This window comes from Kogia breviceps, chromosome 3 (genome assembly GCF_026419965.1).
Source record: "Kogia breviceps isolate mKogBre1 chromosome 3, mKogBre1 haplotype 1, whole genome shotgun sequence".
Taxonomy (NCBI): Eukaryota; Metazoa; Chordata; class Mammalia; order Artiodactyla; family Physeteridae; genus Kogia; species Kogia breviceps.
The window spans coordinates 34108190-34128390 of NC_081312.1; the positions used below are offsets into that span (position 1 = coordinate 34108190).

The 20201-nt window shown below is 36.4% G+C and overlaps 1 protein-coding gene across 3 annotated transcripts in view; it reads right to left on the minus strand.

Annotated features, from left to right (window-relative positions):
- The window catches only part of RAD51B (RAD51 paralog B), a 735153-nt gene that overhangs the window by 668905 nt on the left and 46047 nt on the right, over positions 1-20201 (minus strand). For all 3 annotated transcript variants that reach the window (XM_067028294.1, XM_067028293.1, XM_067028295.1), the window contains 2 exons: positions 14824-14943; positions 12756-12939 (listed from right to left, as the gene is read on the minus strand). In XM_067028294.1, coding sequence (XP_066884395.1) covers positions 12756-12939; positions 14824-14943 — 304 coding nt within the window. The remainder of the gene's footprint in view (positions 1-12755; positions 12940-14823; positions 14944-20201) is intronic.

The window sequence follows — 20201 nt, forward strand, 5'->3', positions numbered from 1 at the left end:
TCCAATATTATTAAACTTCTAAATAAGGCATAAGAGTAATAATATATATAGAGCACTAATGTTAAATTCCCACCTTGACAATCACAGCTCTTTGTATAAAATCTTGATTGATGATGTCTCCCAGAAGTTCATATATCATATTAAATTAAAGGTAAGGAGCTTTCAAATTATGAACAAATCAATTTTAAAGGAGAAGGAAAGGGATGGGGGAGAGATCAAAGTTTAAGTTCCAAGTATCTTTTCACTTTCTATAAAGAATGTTAGAATGTTTTCCCTTTAGGTATTGTAAGAATTCAAGTAGGCACTTAATTAAATATGCATTTCATAAACTGCATGACTAGAAAAAGTGATACAATCATTCTACAAATATATACTGGACACTTAATCTAAGACACTATTCAATATGGATACTATTCTATATAAGCAGCTCTAAAGGATACATAAAAATAGCTGTTTTCAGGGAGCTTCCTAATATAACTAAGGAGCTCAGACATGAACATACAAAAATTTAAGTAACACTGCAAAGCAATAAATGATTAAAGTTCCAAATAAGAAGTTAAGACCATATGTACTACAAAAGAAGATAGAATTGATTGAGGCTAAAACCTGTGTGTAGAATCAATTGGTATCTAAAAATCAAGTGACACAAAAATCTCAGAAAAGAGAGAAAATTTGAGAGCTCAGACATGAAAGGTAAAGTTTAGAAAGGGAGAGATAAAAGAGAAGGACATCCACAGCTAGAATAAACATAGGGTGACAGTGATAGACCAGCAGCCAGCACCAAAGAGAAAGTTAGGAGGAGGAGGTTGGAACCATATGAAAGTGAACTTTGAATATCCTATCAGGAACTTAGACTGAATCATTCAACAAATACTGATTGGTGTAACTATTCTGTGCCACGTACCATCCTAGATGCAAAGGATACAAGTGTGAACAGAACAGCTAAGTTCTCTGCCCTCATAGTGATGACAGACTAGTAGATTTATTCCATAAAAAAGATGGTGCCATGCAATGCTTCTAACCAGAGGATGAGATCAGAGATATACTTTGGAAAAATTATGTAGGTACCTAGACAGAAAAAGAGATAGGCAGACCAATTAATACATTGCAATAATAATCCAAGAGAGTGATAGTATCAACTATGCTAATACTTCTTGAGCAGTCTTGGATAAAACACCTCATTTCTCCGTATCTCTATTCTGACTTGAGAACTGAAGTTTGCCACTCAGCCACAACCTTAAGATTCTCAACTGGAAAATTTTACAAACATATCAAGGCACTGTGTAATATATGCAAAGTAACACTAAAATCTAAGAGCTGCAACTTGCTTTCATCTCTAACTTTTTCCTACCAACTCAACTTTGGAATTATGCTTATACTTTATCAGTTTAACGACTATCTGTCTCCAAAAGAACACTCTCTTTCTGAATGAGAATGGACAGTAAGGGTCAAGGTTAGACATGATAGAATTTAGCTGGAGCCTATGAAGATGTATGCTACCTCCCTTTATTTCTCTCTGTGTAATCTGTAGTCCCAAATAAAGGACAGGGAAGGGGGTACCAAGGTATTTACAAATCTGTTAGAAACAGAAAAAGAACAGTAGACACGGTACTTATTTCATTCTCCATTACACCACAGAAAGCTATCTGTCTCCTACAATTAACTTATTTATAGATGCCTTAAGGGCAAAGACTATATTTTATTCATCATTATGATCTCATAGTGCCTAGCACAGAGTTTTGTACACATTGTTGAGAGTGGACTTAAGAAGAGTGACTGACCACCCACTGTAGTGAAAGTTCTGAGCCCCACGTCAGGCTTCCAAACCTGTGGGTCCGGCAACGGGAGGAGGAATTCCAAGAGAATCAGACTTTGAAGGCTAGAGGGATTTGATTGCAGGACTTTGACAGGACTGGGGTAAACAGAGACTCCACTCTTGGAGGGCACACACAAAGTATTGTGTGCATCAGGACCCAGGGGAAGGAGCAGTGACCCCATAGAGATTGAACCAGACCTACCTGCTAGTGTTGGAGGGTCTCCTGCAGAGGCAGGGGGTGGCTGTGGCTCACTGTGAGGACAAGGACACTGGCAGCAGAAGTTCTCGGACGTACTCCTTGGCGTAAGCCCTCCCAGAATCTGCCATTAGACCCACAAAACAGCCCAGGGAAGGCTCCAGGGTTGGGTCACCTCAGACCAAACAACCAACAGGGAGGGGATCCAGCCCCACCCATCAGCAGGCAAGCAGATTAAAGTTTTACTGAGCTCTGCCCACCAGAGCAACAGCCAGCTCTACCAACCACCAGTCCCTTCCATCAGGAAACCTGCACAAGCCTCTTAGATAGCCTCATCCACCAGAGGGCAGACAGCAGAAGCAAGAAGAACTACAATCCTGCAGCCTGTGAAACAAAAACCACATTCATAGAAAGATACACAAAATGAAAAGGCAGAGGGCTATGTACCAGATGAAGGAACAAGATAAAAACCCCAGAAAAACAACTAAATGAAGTGGAGATAGGCAACCTCCCAGAAAAAGAATTAAGAATAATGATAGTGAAGATGATTCAGGACCTCAGAAAAAGAATGGAGGCAAAGATCGAGAAGATGAAAGAACTGTTTAACAAAGACCTAGAAGATTAAAGAACAAACAGAGATGAGCAATACAATAATTGAAATAAAAACTACATTAGAAGGAATCAATAGCAGAATAACTGAGGCAGAAGAACGGATAAGTGACCTGGAAGACAGAATGGTGGAATTCACTGCTGAGGAACAGAATAAAGAAAAAAGAATGAAAAGAAATGAAGACAGCCTAAGAGACCTCTGGGACAACATTAACCGCAACAACATTTGCATTACAGGGGTCTCAAAAGGAGAAGAGAGAGAGAAAGGACTCGAGAAAATCTTTGAAGAGATTATAGTCGAAAACTTCCCTAACATGGGAAAGGAAATAGCCACCCAAGTCCAGGAAGCACAAAGAGTCCATTACAGGATAAACCCAAGGAGAAACATGCCGAGACACATAGTAAACAAACTGGCAAAAATTAAAGGCAAAGAAAAATTATTGAAAGCAGAAAGGGAAAAATGACTAATAACATACAAGGAAACTCCCGTAAGGTTAACAACTGATTTCTAAGCAGAAACCCTACAATCCAGAAGGGAGTGGCATGATATACTTAAAGTGATGAAAGGAAAAAACCTAAAACCAAGATTACTCTACCTGGAAAGGATCTCATTCAGATTCGATGGAGAAATCAAAAGCTTTACAGACAAGCAAAAGCTAAGAGAATTCAGCACCACCAAACCAGCTCTACAACATATGCTAAAGGAACTTCTCTAAATGGGAAACACAAGAGAAAAAAACGACCAACAAAAATAAACCCAAATGATTAAGAAAATGGTAATAGGAACATACATATCAATAATTACCTTAAACATGAATACATTGAATGCTCCAACCAAAAGACACAGGCTCACTGAATGGATACAAAAACAAGACCCATATATATGCTGTCTAGAAGAGACCCACTTCAGACCTAGGGAAACATACAGACTGAAAGTGAGGGGATGGAAAGAGATATTCCATGCAAATGGAAATCAAAAGAAAGCTGGAGTAGCAATACTCATAACAGATAAAATAGATTTTAAAATAAAGAATGTTACAAGAGACAAGGAAGGACACTACATAATGATTAAGGGATCAATCCAAGAAGAAGATATAACAATTATAAATATATATGCACCCAACATAGGAGCACCTCAATACATAAGGCAACTGCTAACAGCTAAAAAAGAGGAAATTGACAGTGACACAATAATAGTGGGGGACTTTAACACCTCACTTACACAAATGGACAGATCATCCAAACAGAAAATTAATAAGGAAACACAAGCTTTAAATGACACAATAGACCCGATAGATTTAATTGATATTTATAGGATATTCCATCCAAAAACAGCAGATTACACTTTCTTCTCAAGTGTGCTTGGAACATTAACCAGGATAGATCACATCCTGGGTCACAAATCAAGCCTCAGTAAATTTAAGAAAATTGAAATAATATAAAGCATCTTCTCTAACCACAGCACTATGACATCAGAAATCAATTACAGGGAAAAAAATGTAAAAAACACAAACACATGGAGGCTAAACAATGTTACTATATAAACAAGCAATCACTGAAGAAATCAAAAAATACCTAAAGACAAATGACAATGAAAACATGACGATCCAAAACCTATGGGATGCAGCAAAAGCAGTCTTAAGAGGGAAGTTTAGAGCTATACAAGCCTACCTCAAGAAACAAGAAAAATCTCAAATAAACAATCTAACGTTACACCTATAGGAACTAGAGAAAAAAGAACAAGCAAAACCCAATGTTAGCAGAGGAAGGAAATCATAAAGATCAGAGTAGAAATACATGAAATAGAAACAAAGAAAACAACAGCAAAGATCAATAAAACTAAAAGCTGGTTCTTTGAGAAGATAAGCAAAATTGATAAATCATTAGCCAAACTCATCAAGAAAAAGAGGGAGAGGGCTCAAATCAATAAAATTAGAAATGAAAAAGGAGAAGTTACAACAGACAGCACAGAAATACAAAGCATCCTAAGAGACTACTACAAGCAACTCTACGCCAATAAAATGGACAACCTGGAAGAAATGGACAAATTCTTAGAAAGGTGTAACCTTCCAAGACTTAACCTGGAAGAAAGAGAAAATATGAACAGACCAATCACAAGTAATGAAATTGAAACTGTGATTAAAAATCTTCCAACAAACAAAAGTCCAGGATCAGATGGCTTCACAGGTGAATTCTATCAAACATTTAGAGAAGAGCTAACACCCATCCTTCTAAAACTCTTCCAAAAAATTGCAAAGGAAGGAACACTCCCAAGTTCATTCTATGAGACCAAGATCATCCTGATACCAAAACCAGAAAAACACACTACAAAAAAAGAAAATAAGAGATCAATATCACTGATGAATATAGATGCAAAAATCCTCAACAAAATACTAGCAACAACAACACATTAAAAGGATCATACACCATTATCAAGTGAGATTTATCCCAGGGATGCAAAGATTCAATATACGCAAATCAATCAATGTGATACACCATATTAACAAATTGAAGAATAAAAACCATATGATCATATCAATAGATACACAAAAAGCTTTTGACAAAATTCAACACCGATTTATGATAAAAACTCTCCAGAAAGTGGACATAGAGGGAACCTACCTCAACATAATAAAGGCCATATACGACAAACCCACAGCAAACATCATTCTCAATGGTGAAAAACTGAAAGCATTTCCTCTAAGATCAGGAACAAGACAAGGATGTCCACTCTCGCCACTCTTATTCAACATAGTTTTGGAAGTCCTAGCTATGGCAATCAGAAAAGAAAAAGACATGATTTGATTTTTTTAATTGGGGTATAGTTTATTTACAATGTTTTGTTAGTTTCCGGGAAGGTCCCACATGCCACGGAGCAACTAACCCTGTGTGCCACAACTACTGAGCTCAAGCACCACAACTACCGAAGCCCACATGCTTAGGGCCTGTGCTCCGCAACAAGAAGCCACCACAATGAGAAGCCCACACACTGCAACAAAGAGTAGCCCCTGTTTTTCGCAACTAGAGAAAGCCCATGTGCAGCAACATAGACCCAACACAACCAAATATAAAATAAATAAATAAATAAATAAATAAAAAAATTTATTTATTTATTTATTTTAAAAATAAATAAATAAAAATAAAGTTGGGCATTATTACTCTTACTTTACACATTAGGAAACTGAAAAACAGAAAAGTAATTAAGTTATAGTTATACAGGTAGTAAATGGAGGAGTCTGAATTCTAACCCAGATCTGTTTGGGTTGTTTCTGGTGTTTGGTGATTATGAATTACACTACTAAAAACATTTTCAGATTTTTGCATGATATATATCATTTATTAGGGTAAAAAAAAAATACCTAGGAGAAAGATTGCTCTGTCATATAGTTAAAGTAGATGTTTAACTTTACAAGAAACTGTCAAAATGTTTTCCAAGGCGGCAATACCATTTACCATTTCCGTCAGCATGTAGGAGAATTCGAGCTGCTCCGTATCCATGTATCCTTGTCAGTATTTGGTATTGTCAGGGATTTTGCTTTTGTTTTTTGAACCATTCTAATAGGTGTATAGTAGTATTTCACTGTGATTTTACTTTGCATTTCCCTAATGACTAATAATTTTGAGCAATTATTTGCCACCTGTATATCTTCTTTGCTGAAGTGTTTATCCAAATCTTTTGCCCATTTTTTTGCCTATTTTAAAAATTAGATTGTTACTGAGTTTTCATAGTCCTTTATATTTCTAGTTACCAGTCCTTTAACATATGAGTTGCACAAATATTATCTCCCAGTCTGTGGCTTGATTTTTCATCTTCTTAAGTATCTTCAAAGAATAGAAATGTTAAATTTTTATGGTTCTTTTTTTAAAAATAAATTTATTTATTTTTGGCTGCATTGGGCCTTCATTGCTGTGTGTGGGCTTTCTCTAGTTGTGGCGAGCAGGGGCTACTCTTCATTGCGGCATGCAGACTTCTCATTGTGGTGGCTTCTTTTGTTACAGAGCACAGGCTCTAGGCACGTGGGATTCAGTAGTTGTGGCACGTGGGCTCAGTAGTTGTGGCTCGCGGGCTCTGGAGCGCAGGCTTAGTAGTTGTGCTGCACGGGCTTAGTTGCTCTGCGGCGTGTGGGATCTTTCCGGACCAGGGCTCAAACCCATGTCCCCTGCATCAGCAGGTGGACTCTTAACCACTGCACCACCAGGGAAGCCCCTGGTGCATATTTTTAATGTCATTTAAGAAATCTTTGCCTGGCCCAAGGCCACAAATATTTTCTCCCATGTTTTTCTTCCAGAAGTTTTATAGTTTTAGATTTTATGTTATAGCGTGTAAACCATTTTGAGTTGGGTTTCTATAATAGTGCAAGTCAAGATTTGTTTGTTTTTTACATATGGATATCCAATGGTTCTAGCACAATTTGTTGACAAACTATCCCTTTTCCATTGAATTACCTTAGCATCTTTGTTCAAAATTAACTGACTGTAAATCTATGGATTTATTTCTGCACTCTCTATTTTGTTCCATTGATCTGGTGTCAATCCTATCACCAATACAACACTATCTTAATTATTGTGGCTTTCTAGTAAGTCTTAAAATCAGGGAGTGTGAGACTTCTAACTATACTTCCCTTTTTATAAATTGTTCTAACTGTTCTCTATCTTTTGCTTTTCTAAATAAATTTCACAGTCAGATTGTTGATTTCTACCCAAAAGCCTACTGGGATTTCGACTGAGATTGTGTATTGAATACATAGAGCAATTTGGAGAGGATTAACATCTTGACACTGGTGAGTTCAGTCCATGAGCATGGTATGTTTTCATTTATTTAGGTCTACTTTGAGTTCTCTCATCAATGCTTTATAGTTTTCAGTATAAAAATCTGACATATATTTTGTTTCATTTATCACTAAGATTGCATGGTTTTGGTATTCTTATTAATGGTACAGGTTTTCAATTTCAGTTTCTAATTGTTCACCACTAGCATATAGAGAAACAATTTCTATATATCGATTCTTGTATCCTGTAATCTTGCTAAAATCACTTGTTAAATCTAGTAGCTTTTTGGGTAAAATCTTTGGGATTTTCTACCAAACATATCATATTGTCTATGAATATCCATAGTCTTATTTCTTCTTTTCTAATCTAAATACAGGTATACTTAAATTCTTTTTCTTACCATATCACACTGGCTAGCGTCTACAATACACTGCTGATTAAAAATGGCAAGAATGGGCCATCTTTGCCTTATTCCCAATCTTAGGAAGAAAGAATTCAATATTTCGCCATTAAGTATGATGTTAGCTGTAGTTTTTTAGTAGATGCCCTTTATCAGGTTGAGAAAGTTCCCTTCTACTCCTGGTTTGCTCAGAGTTTTCATCATGAATAGCTAATGAATTTGTCAACTGTTTTTACTTCCTACATCTACTGAGATGATCCTTTTTTTTAATGTGTTGCTGTAGTAAATTTTATATTTTAATGTTGCATTCAAAACCAACGAAGCATTCCTGAAATAAGCTGTACTTGGTCATGATGTAGTTATCCTTTTTATTTATTGCTGAATTTAATTTGTTAATATATCTTAAGGATTTGTATATTTATGTTCATGAGGAACATCACTCTGTAGTTTTCTTATAAATTTTCTGGAAGGTTTGTATAGAATTGATATTATTTCCCCCTTAAATGTTTGATAGATTTTACCAGTAAAGACTTTGGACCTAGCATTTTCTTTGTGAGATTTTTAATTACAAATTCAACTCCTTTAACAGATATAGGACTATCCAGGTTATCTCTTTCTTCCTCAGTAAGCTTTGACAGTTTGTGTATTTCAAAGAATCTGTCCATTTCATCTAAGTTATCAAACTTACTGAAATGAAGTTGCTCATAACATGCCGTTATTATTCATTTAATACTTGTAGGACCTTCAGTGATATCCCCTCTTTCATTCTTTTTTTTTTTTTTTCTTTGGTGGTACGCGGGCCTCTCACTGTTGTGGCCTCTCCCGTTGCAGAGCACAGGCTCCAGACACGCAGGCTCAGCGGCCATGGCTCACGGGCCCAGCCGCTCCGCGGCATGTGGGATCTTCCTGGACCGGGGCACGAACCCGTTTCCCCTGCATTGGCAGGCAGATTCTCAACCACTGCGCCACCAGGGAAGCCCCCCTCTTTCATTCTTGATACTGCTAATTTGTTTTTCTCTTGGTCAGTCTGGCAACATTTTTATCCATTTTATTAATCTTTTCAAAGAACTAGCTTTCTATTTCATTGATTCTTTTCTCTATTGTTTCCTATTTTTAATTTCATGGATTCATTCTTTTATCTTTATTATTTCCTTCCTTCTGCTTATTTTGGGTTTAATTTGTTCTTCTTCTTGTAATTTTTACAAGCTTAGATCACTGACTTGAAAACTTTCTTCTTTTCCAGTATAAGCATTTAATTAAATAAACTTCCCTCTAAGCACTGATTTAGCTGCAATCCACAAATTTTGATATGCTGTATTTTCATTTCTATTTACTTCAAAATATTTTCTAAGTTCCCTTGTGATTTATTCTCTGACTCATCAGTTATTTAGAAGTGTTTTTGTTTAATTTCCAAATATCTGTGGATTTTCCAGACACGTTTCTGTTATCAATGTCTAGTTTAATTCTCTTGGGGTCAAAAAACACACTTTGTATGATTTCAATCTTTTAAATATGTTGAGGTTTATTGTATGTCCCCAAATATGGTCTATATTGGTGAATATCTCATGTTTACCAAAAAGGAATACATACTCTGCAGGCATTTGAATGGAATGTTTTGTAAATACCGATTAGATCAACTTGACTGATTATGTTTTCCAAGTCTTCTGACTTTCTGCCCATTAATTCTATCAATTACTGAGAAAGGATGTTGAAATCTCCACACACGCAGGCATGCATGCATACAAACACACATATAATCATCTTCCATATCCATGGGTTCCATATCTGTGAATTCAAACAACCATGGATCAAAAATTCTCACTTGGAGAATTTTTTTTTCTAATCTACGATACATTTTATTTTTTAATTTTTTATTAATTTTTATTGGAGTATAGTTGCTTTACAATGCTGTGTTTACTTGGAGAATTTTTGATGCAAAACCCTGGACACAAAACCCACGGATAAGGAGGATAACCATTTTATATAAGGGACTTGAACATCTGCAGATTTTGGTATCTGCAGGGGTCCTGGAAGCAAGCCTCTGCAGATACTGAGGGACAACTGTACATACCATACACAAACATACACACAATGTGCCAATCGAAATTAAACACAAATTATATTTTAAGCTTTTTTCCCACATTTTAAAAGCACTGAAAGTTCACTGTAGAGAAATATTTAAATTCAATGAAGTACTCAACCCACAGCCAAGTTGGTTTTACTCTTTACTCTCATTTGAATGAAGATATCTAGAGTGTATCAAAATGCCAGGCATCCTGGCCCTATCCACCATCTCAGATCCACAGCCAAAGAACAGGCTGGAATGCTTGGCTTTCTACCCAATCTTCAGAGGCCATCAGACATTCACTTACCACAGTTTTACTAAACTGAGATAAATCTCTTCTAATTCCTGGCTCAGTGATACTATCTAGATCTCTAAAGCCTTTTCCAAGTTTAAGAATCTTAAGAATTCTTTTTCTTCCTATAAGACACCAGTGTGAACTGAGTCCAGCTCCCATATGACAAGATTCTGCCATCTAAAGTTATATTTTATTACTATTATAAATAATAAACAATATTAAAGATAGGATCAAAGTAGAGATAAAAGCAAATAATAAAATTTAAGTTCAGTATAAACATACATAAGATTAAATCAAGTCTAAGAAGAAAAGCAGAATCTAAATTCATACATTCAAAAACATTTACTGAGTGCCAACTATGTGTTAGGCACTATTCCTGGTACTGAGAATAAAGCCATGAACAAAGTAGACAGAATCCCTTTAACCAAACTATGGGGTGGTGGGGACACACAAACAATAAACATAAATATATAATGCTAGAGGGTGAAAACTATGATGGAGGAACATAAAGCATAATAAGAAACATGGAGAGGCAGGGAGTGTGGTTAATACTTATATGGTCAGGGAAGCCCTCACTAATAACAGGAGACAATATGGATAATGGATATAGAGGAGGGATACTCCAGGCTGAGGAACAGCAAACACTTCTTGGGGAAGGAATGTTTGTTGGCACGTTTAAGTACCAGGAAGCCGTAAGGTTTGCTAATTTGAAAGGTATAATGAACCAGAAAACAACACAACTTTTAAGGCATTTACTTCCATATGAAGCCACCTATTCAAAGTATAGCATAAAAGCTTAAAAAAAGTTTATGATTTTCCGTTTAAGTGAGGTAATTAGGCTAGGAAAATTCTGAGATTTCCTAAAGGAAGTATTTTTCAAAAGCCTTCTAAAACCAATACTGATTTGTCAGAAAAACCAATACCATACTGTGTTACATAAGTACATGTTATATTCTGCATTTACCTCTGAACAGAAAAACAAAGGCAAACACAGAAGGATATGGGGATACTAAGTACCTATTCTTTCAGAGGGCTCTATTAAAAACAAAGAAAAGCAGAGCCCCTTTCTCACTCAGGAAAATAAATAATCACCTCAGAAAAAACTGAAATACATTAGCCTACAATTACAATTTAAAAGCAAACAGGGACTTGCCTGGTGGCACAGTGGATAAGACTCCACACTCCCAATGCAGGAGGCCCAGGTTCCATCCCTGGTCAGGGAACTAGATCCCACATGCGTGCCGCAACTAAGAGTTCGCATGCCACAACTAAGGAGCCCGCCTGCCACAACTAAGACCCGGCGCAACCAAATAAATAAATAAATATTTTAAATAAATAAATAAAAACAAATATAACTTTTAAAAAGTGAATTTTCATATTTTACACAAGATTAAGTCAGACAACAATATGAATAAAATAAACATATATACTTAACTTTTCCACTCAATCAAGTAACTCTATAAAATATTTTTAAATTCCCTTATTCTCCTTGACCAGGGAAAATATGGATTTGAATTTGTTCTTGTAAACAACTATAATAAACTTTAAAAGATAAGCATCATCCAAGATAAGCTTTACAGCACTCGATTCACCGGGAATTATACCATATAATCCAAAATATGAACTTAAAAGCCATTAAAACATGTAGAACTTTTTGAATGCCACATTTTCTCCCTCGACTTCTTGCTTAGGTTTATAAATCTCAAAGGCTATGTGGTAGTTTCTACTAACAGTACATATTCTCTATGTTACAAAGATCCAAGGTTTTAATTTTCCAAACAAATCTAAAAATTATAAAATCATCACTAAATTTTATCTCAGTTTAAGGAATTTTCCTATCTTCTGTTGAGATGATGCATGGCGAAAGTTGAAAAGCCTGACAATGCTAAATGTTGGTGAGACTTCAGAGCAAGTTGCACTCTCCCACACACTGCTAACGGGAATATAACTTAGTACTCATAGCTTACCCACCACAAACCCTTGCAATACACCTCATCTTCAGATTTCCTGATCACAATTCTAACTACTGAAAGTCATGCCAAGAGTAATTTTTCAAGTTTTCCTTACTTACACTTTCATTACTATCACTCCAAAAACCCTAAACAATCAACCTCTGGCTTTTGAAGCAAACCAAATCCTATGGTGTACAAAACAGCACTGAACACAATAACAATATCTAAACCTTAAATACTTATAAACCTGACAACTTCCACCATAAAAAAAATGCTATATAGAAATAGACACAGGCAATTTCATGGAGTTTTAATACTTATTACTTATCTCAGTGTGATAAAAGTAATATGAAAACATGCACAAAGACTAAACAATGAGAGAGAAGAAAAGTACTGACTATAGGAACTTTGGAAAACAATATTTAAATCTTCTTAGGCTCAAATTGTGAAAAGGACGAAATAATCTCAAGAGATGAACAAATTTTAGAAGATGGTGGTATTTGCTATAGCAATTAGACTGTGCTACCATTAAAAAGTCATGTTTTAATTTCCTTTTAATTATATTATTTGATGTTATAAGTTAGTGAAAATATAAAAGAAAGGAAAAAAAGAAAGAAAGTAAGAGGAAAAAAAGAGAAAAAGAAAAACTTACTGGGATTGAAAATTCCTCAGCCAAATACTTCAAAGAGGCTGCTTCTCTTGCCAAGAACTTGTTCCTTTCTCTCATGTTGCCCTGAAGTTGTGTATCAAACTCCTTTCTTACCACAGAAGCAACAGAGTCGATAATCACAAGTTTAACTCCTTTTGAAATAATTTCTTCTTCCAAGGATTCAATCCTGTAAAAGCAGAATTTATAAAATAGTGGATAAATTTAAGGTATAATTTTAAAAAATAGGGCATGGGAAGGTTAACTACCTTTAAAATAACAAATTATTCTTCCCTAAGTTACAGTAATTATTGCAGATATTCAATAAACATACATTATTTTCAGCTCTTCTATATATATTACACTCTTTTGGAAATAGGCCAAATGTTTTCATTTAACTTCACTCCTTGGTTTCCTTTTTTTTTTTTAATCAAACATTTACCTAATCTACCTCAAATGTGAAATGTGTCGGTATTTATTTCTCTTCTGACAATTTGTATCAGCTCAAATGTAGATTTTACTGCTTAGCCACTTTTTACAAAATTAATTAATTTATTTATTTTTGCTGTGTGGGTCTTCGTTTCTGTGCGAGGGTTTTCTCTAGTTGCGATGAGCGGGGCCCACTCTTCATCGAGGTGCACGGGCCTCTCACTGTCGCAGCCTCTCTTGTTGCGGAGCGCAGGCTCAGTAGTTGTGGCTCACGGGCCCAGTTGCTCCGCGGCATGTGGGATCTTCACAGATCAGGGCTTGAACCTGTGTCTCCTGCATTAGCAGGCAGATTCTCAACCACTGCGCCACCAGGGAAGTCCCCTTGGTTTTCTTATGATACTGCTAAAGCTCCAGTTTAGAGCAAAACTGCTTGCTGTAGCCAGGCTCCAAAATGGTCTCCATTTACTCCCACCTCCTGGTATTCACATCTTTGTGGAGTCCCCTCCCACACTGTACCAGGGTTGTCCTGTGGACCAATAGCATATGACAAAATGGCAGTACACCGTTTCTGAGAGTAGATTGTAAAAGACTACAGCATCCATCTTGGGCTCTTTCTTACTTGCCCACTCTCTCTCAGAGCACTGGCTCTGGTGGAGGCAAGATACCATTGTGGACCAAAAATGTCCCCTGCCACGTCAGTAAACAAAGGATGTTGAGGCCATCAAGCCATCAGCCATTGCAGCTGCCCTGACTGTGCACCCTGAGGGAATTCAGGATAGAGAAAAGCAAGATACTGGCCCTAGACAGTTAAAGTGCATATCGAATGATTTCAATGAGCCCAGACTCTTGCATCTTCCCATACATAGAAAAGTGCTAAATTCATTAACTCAAGATGTTTGTTTTTTCTTTAATTAACAGTAATTTTTTGATGTTTCAATTACCTTGTTTTTGTTGCAAAAACTCCTAGATCCTGGCTTCTCCCTAACCTCTTTGGAGCAGTCCCTCAGAGCTATCTGAGAGGCTGCCTCCTGGGCTTAGGTCCTCAGTACGTCTGCTGAATAAAACATAATTCTCAACTTTTAGGTTGTGTGCTTTTTTTTTTTTTTTTTTTCAGTCAACAACATACTGTAAGCAGCCCTATGGAGAGACCCACTTAGTGAGAACTAGAGGCCTCTCCAGGAAAAAAGGGAAGCCTCACAGCAACTACATGAATGATTCTGGAATTCTCTAAGATTCTCCAGCCTCAAGTGACCCTTGAGATGACTACAACCCCGGCCAACAGCTTAACTGCAAGCTCTTGAGCAACCATGATCCAGAAATACTCAGCTAAGCCATTCCCAGATACCTATCCCTCAAAAACTATGTGAGATAACAGATGTTTACTGTTTTAAGGGGTAATTTGTTAATGGAACAGTAGATAATATACCACTTAATTAGTTAAATCTAAAACATTTTATTCATTTAAAATATTTTTCATTGTTAAAGAAATACTTCAACCAATAGTAGTAAATAAAGAACACTGAAATAATTATTTCTCATAATCCTAATATGTAGGGACTTATTTTTACTCAGAAGCTGAAAACATGAAAAACAAAAAATAAATCTTCAAAGTATTACTAAAATACCAAAATCTAAGACAGCATACCTTTGTAGAACTTCATCACAGCTGAGTTCCCGATAAAGATGAACTTTACTGCTTGTCAAAAGTAATTTTTCTTCAGTGTTAAAATATCTGGGAAAACGAGATTCTGCTATCTCAACCAGTCTGTGGAGGAAAAAATAGCACAAGCAAAAACAGTCAATATTTTTTTGCCATTTGCAGCAACATGAATGGAGGGCATTATGCTAAGTGAAATGAGTCAGACAGAGAAAGATGAATACTGTATGATATCACCTACACGTGGAATCTAAAAAAATACAACAAACTAGTGAATATAACAAAAAAGAGGCAGACTCATAGATACAGAGAACAAACTAGTGGTTACCAGTGGGGAGGGGAGGGGAGGGGCAATACAGGATTGGGGGTGTGGGAGGTTCAAACTACTGGGTTTAAGATAGGCTCGAGGGTATATTGTACAACATGGGGAATGTAGCCAATCATTTGTAATAACTAAATGGAAAGTAACCTTTAAAAATTGTACCAAAAAATTAAAATAAATAAATAAATAAAGATAGTCAATATTTAAGGCCACATAAATTTTACTTAGGAAACTCATAAGCCATAAGTAACACTGGAAAAAAAAGCCTTATCAATAGAGCAGGTATTTTTTAAAAAAGAGCAGGTATAAGCAAAATGGTTCATATACAATTATGGAACGTAAGTCCTCGTTTGTAAGCACGAAAAGAGATTACCAGTCAGAGCACAAGCCTAGCAAGGGCTTTTAATCTCATCTAATGCTGAGCAAGCAGTATCTCTGAGGTTTAACATAAAAATATATGTTTTTTTAAATGAAAATTTGACTAGCACCATATGTTTAGTAAATAAGTAAAATGCTTTCATTTTCAGAAATGAAATATATTTGAATATAGAATATTATCATTCTAATAATCAGATATCAGTAAATCTCCATGACTCAGACCAGAAAAATCTGTTTTCTCAATTAAAACTTAAATATATACAAAATAAGTGCTATCCAATAGTTCCTTGGTAAACAGGAAACAATTTTCTAAACAAATGGATATGTCCAATATTTCCTTAGTAAACAAAAAATTATTTTCTAAACACTGAATTCCGACCTCAAAGCTAGATCTAATGCATGGGGTAGGCCGAGCATTAGAGAGTGACAAGTTGAAACAGATGCAACTATAATCGTTACTAATACAGGACATGAAGTGGTACTAGAAATTTCAAATATTTCTGGCTAAAAATACAAAAATGTAAATCTTTGAGTGTAATTGTCTCCTATTTAAAATGATACCTTATCAGCCCCATACTTAACCATCCAAGGGTGACTGGGAGGAAGGACTATAAATACTAAAACCATCCTATATTTTATGTTCCATTTAACAACACAAAAGTATAAAGGAACAGTGTTTTCATTTCTAAATAGTTAATGAGCTCCAAGAAGAGGCTGAGAATGTTAGAGAGATAAAATAAGTTCCTCACATATGCCATACTCAGAAATGAAAGAGAAACTCTAAAAACAGGAAAGAAAAAAAATACAACTGGTTAATAACATTCCTTAAAAAGTGTATTTTGAACAATTTGAAAAGAAAAGCCATCATTGGTTTGAACAGGAAGAGGAAAAATTACTTTAGGAGTAAGGAATAGTACTGAAAGTTGTGTAAAAAGTTGAGTACAGAATGGATCAAATGACCATTCAGGAAAAGTACTTGAGAGAGGAAGGCATAGGGACTGGAAAGAAAGGAGGAAATGAGGTAAGTGATGAAAGCAAGAAGAAATGAGACGACACTGGCAAAGCAGTAAACGCAAATTTTGAGAGTCTGGGGAAAATGTGTAAATTTCTTGATTAGGAGAACTATTTGCTGAGTTTATTGCTAGTCAGAGAAGTCACATAAAAAGCTCTGACACACTTGGAACCTGCTGGTTTTTAATAGGACAGGGATGGCGACACCTGCCAGAAACATGCAAGTTTTTCAAAATTTGGATACCCAGTCGATTAGGAACCAGACTGAGAGTACCTAAGTCATTGGCAACAACAACTGAACAGCTGACAGACAATAATAATTTTCTGAATCTAACACTAGGCTGGATTTCAACCAGTGGCTTGACGGTCAAAGCCTCTGGAAACTATTTCTGCTCTCTCATTCTATTAAAGGCACCTCAGAAGTAGGGTGGTCAATGTGTGGACCTGAACTAACCTTATCCACAGTTATCATGCTGAATACCTGTATCAAATGGAGATTTAATACGAATATGCTGTCATTTTCTATAAGTTTCTCCAAATGTTTTTTATTTTAGAAAAAGTATCTAAAAATATATAAATCAAAAACCAAATACAAATGTAGTATTCTATATGCCTCACATTAATCGTAGAATTTCTTATGACAATCTTCACCACAAAGATCTTTTTTGGTTACAGCAAGCGAAAGAAAAGATCTGATGTTTTCCTCCCAGACATTAATTACATAAAATTTGAAAGCAGTGCCATCTAGTGGGCATCTTTTTTATTAAAAGTACTCTTTTCAAAAGATGCATTTAAGATTCATTCATTCGATATTTGAGGACCTACTATACGCAAGGCACCATTCTAGGAGCTAAGGATACAGCTATGAACAACAATAAGAAAACAAAAAAAATCCTTCCCTCATGGAACTTACATGCTACTGAGAAAAGACAAACAAATAAATATATATTAACATGTCAGATAATATGTGCTTTAAAGAAAAGTGAATCAGGTTAAGGGAACAGATTGTGACAGACGGAAGTAAGAGCTATTTCATGGAGGGTAGTCTGGGAAAGCCTCTTTAATATGGTGACATTTGAGCAAAGGTTTAAGGGGGATGAGAAAGTGAACCATGTGGCTATCCAGTGAAACAGCACACAGGAAGAGAGAATTACAGCAAGTGCAAAAGCAGATGTGGAAAGATGCCTGGGGTGTTGGAGGAATAACAAGGAGGCTTGTAGTAGCTGGAATACAGGAACCAAGAGGCAGAATAAAAGAAAATAAGGTGAGAGAACTAGCCAGGGGCCAAGATCACATAAGATTTTTATGTTTGTGGGTTTTGGGGATTTTTTTTTTTTTAGATTTCACTTAGTAAAATGCAAAACCTAGGATCAGGACTGACACGATCCAACTTCTTTTCTTTTCTTAAGGAATCACTCCAGCTACCAAATGTAGAAGAGACTACGGAGGGGCAAGGGTGACAGCAAGATCAGCTAGTGCTGTCGTCCAGATAGAGATGATGACTTGACCTGGAGAACAGCTCAGGTGATGAGAAGTAACTGCCCACCAGATACAGTTCCAGAGAGGATCGAAGGGATTTCTTGACTAACTGGATGAGCAGCTGGAGAAATGGAATTACCATTCACTAAAGTGGAGAAGACTGGATTCAGATCAAGGTTTTTGTTATAAGTTCCTCCTGTTACTTCACAGCTCTTTTATAAAAGGAAAGAAAAGCTTTACATTAGTGACCACGTGCCAACTTGAAACCAAACACAAGCTTAATGTAAAAAAAAAAAAAAAAAAAAAGTTTTCCAAAATTCTAGTTGAAATCTAGCATCATAAATGTGCTGAAATGTAACTTTATGGTTTCTCAAATCTTCATGTAATACTTGCCTGTTCATTAATTCAATATGTACTTGCTCGGTACTGTGGTATTACAAAGTATAATAACGTGAATCTATTAGTTCCTTACAGATTCCAGAATATTCCAATGTTTTGTTTTAGTGCTAATAAGTACTTATGACTAATTTTCATTTTCTATCATAAAAACTCCTCAGGATCTCCCTCACCACTAATTCACCTCGATTCACAAATGATAGGACAGCTGGAACTGAACTAAGAAAAACCTACTCAGACTCATGAAACCATCTCAAAAAACGGTAAAAGGGAATGTATCTCCCCTGTTGTTTGCCCCCTGGGTTAAAGATCTGGATTTGTACCAACTAGCAAGTAGGTCAATGGTCCTAAGACCACACTGGTATTGCCTTCAGAATCAGCCAAAGTCATACTTGCCACTACCACTACATGCCTCTCCCTGATACACTGGTTCAGAAAGAGTGATACTCTAGGTAGTTTGGTAGGAATTAAAGGGCACTGGCTGTAGGGTACTTGGCACCCTCAGAAATGACATTAATCAAAACTTCCTTCAGATCTAAGCTTGGCCATTGTTTCCACACGGTACCAACACAACATATACCTCTCCTCTGTATACTTAGTTATAATAGTTATAATTTTATAATTTTGTGATTACATGCTTTTCTTCCTCCCCTGTTGGACTACATCTTTCTTCCTAGTTTTCAAAGCTCTTCTGATTTCATGACATCTCGGGAATGTCTACTTCTGCCTCTTACAATTCCAATTCTATGTCCCACCTCCCCAAGTCTCCACCTTTCAGGGTCCTGGGTCCCATCTCCTGCTTCCCCAGATCCCTCCGTCTTCCTCACACACATTCCACTTGCTGTTCTAAGACTGCTTTATTTTCCTTTATCCATTTTATTTCTCCCAAAGTTTTATTTCAAAAATTTCTATTACTACTACCATCCATATTACCTTCCTTTTTTATTCTTAACCTACAGTTCTATCTTTTTCTAATTATCCCCAATAGGGATAACATAGTATTCATTCGATTCATGTATACTGGAATTTTCATGGCTGCCAAAATTTCCATAGACAGGTCACTAACCTATTTATCTATATTCTCAAGGTATGTACAGCATATAGCATCTAAGACTATATGAGACCCTAAGCATAAGTCCAATAGGTAAAACAAAAAAACAGACTTTTCCTGAATCAATCAGAAGGAGATGCAGAACTCTGCCTGTTTAGCATTCCCCTCTCCCCAAGGCAGTTCCTGAGTACCTGAGGGTTTAGCACCAGATTATACTATTATCTAATTATTAAGCAGTACAGAAATACAATTGCAGCCTGTGACGAACAAGCATGATTAACGAACTTCTCAAAAATATGTAAAAATGAGCTAGCTGGTGTATTGCTTTAAAAAAATATATAATTAACCATCCAAAGTGCTTTAAAGTATATCACCCTCAAGGTTTTCTTTTTTCTTTTCTTTCCTTCTTTCTTTATTTTTGGGCTGCGTTGGGTCTTCGTTGCTGCGTGCAGGCTTTCTCTAGTTGCGGCAAGCGGGGGCTACTCTTCGTTGTGGTGCACGGGCTTCTCATTGCGGTGGCTTCTCTTGTTGTGGAGCACAGGCTCTAGGCGTGCGGGCTTTAGTAGTTGTGGCACGTGGGCTCAGTAGTTGTGGCGGCGAGCTCTAGAGTTCAGGCTCAGTAGTTGTGGCACATGGGCTTAGTTGCTCCGCAGCATGTGGAATCTTCCCGGACCAGGACTCAAACCCGTGTCTCCTGCATTGGCAGGCAGACTCTTAACCACTGTGCCA